At 49.8% G+C, this 486-nt stretch overlaps 1 protein-coding gene across 1 annotated transcript; it reads left to right on the forward strand.

The window, feature by feature from the left end:
* Window positions 1–73: 73 nt before the first annotated feature.
* Window positions 74–343, forward strand: PPTG_24649 (hypothetical protein; the record flags this gene model as incomplete). Its single annotated transcript, XM_008918117.1, has 1 exon — window positions 74–343. A coding segment is annotated over one exon (270 nt), but the record flags the coding sequence as incomplete, so codon positions are not given.
* Window positions 344–486: the final 143 nt, after the last annotated feature.

The raw sequence follows: 486 nt of genomic DNA on the forward strand, positions 1-486 counted from the left end.
GTCTACTCTTCATAATTTCTTAATCTGTTTTTACTAAGTGCTATTTTGTGTTAGGTACACCAACTTACCGGCTATGTGCGAGGAGACCATCACTTGCGACATGGAGAATGTCACTAAAGCGGTTGAGCGACGTATTGGTGACGAACTCCCCGAAAAAATCGGGATCGTCCTCGACGGTGTGACGCCTGGCAGCGAGCACTACCTCGCAGTGTTTGCGTGCTACGAGCTCAATGGTGTCCGCCAAGCTTCACGGCTATGCATAGCTCCGATCATCAACGGCCCGGATGACAGCCTCAACGCGGAAAGCCATATGGCTGCACTCTCGGCATTTTACCTTTTTTCGGTAAAACCCTCTCTAATGTGATTTTCTATAACTGTGCGATAAACTAGCACCTCGCTCGTCTATTGGGCCTACCGTTGGTCGGGTGTGCGAGCCATCGGCTTAACCTGGAAGGATTTAGTGCGGCAGATCAAGGCGAAATAAAG

The sequence above is a fragment of the Phytophthora parasitica genome (assembly GCF_000247585.1).
Source record: "Phytophthora parasitica INRA-310 unplaced genomic scaffold supercont2.142, whole genome shotgun sequence".
Classification (NCBI taxonomy): domain Eukaryota; phylum Oomycota; class Peronosporomycetes; order Peronosporales; family Peronosporaceae; genus Phytophthora; species Phytophthora nicotianae.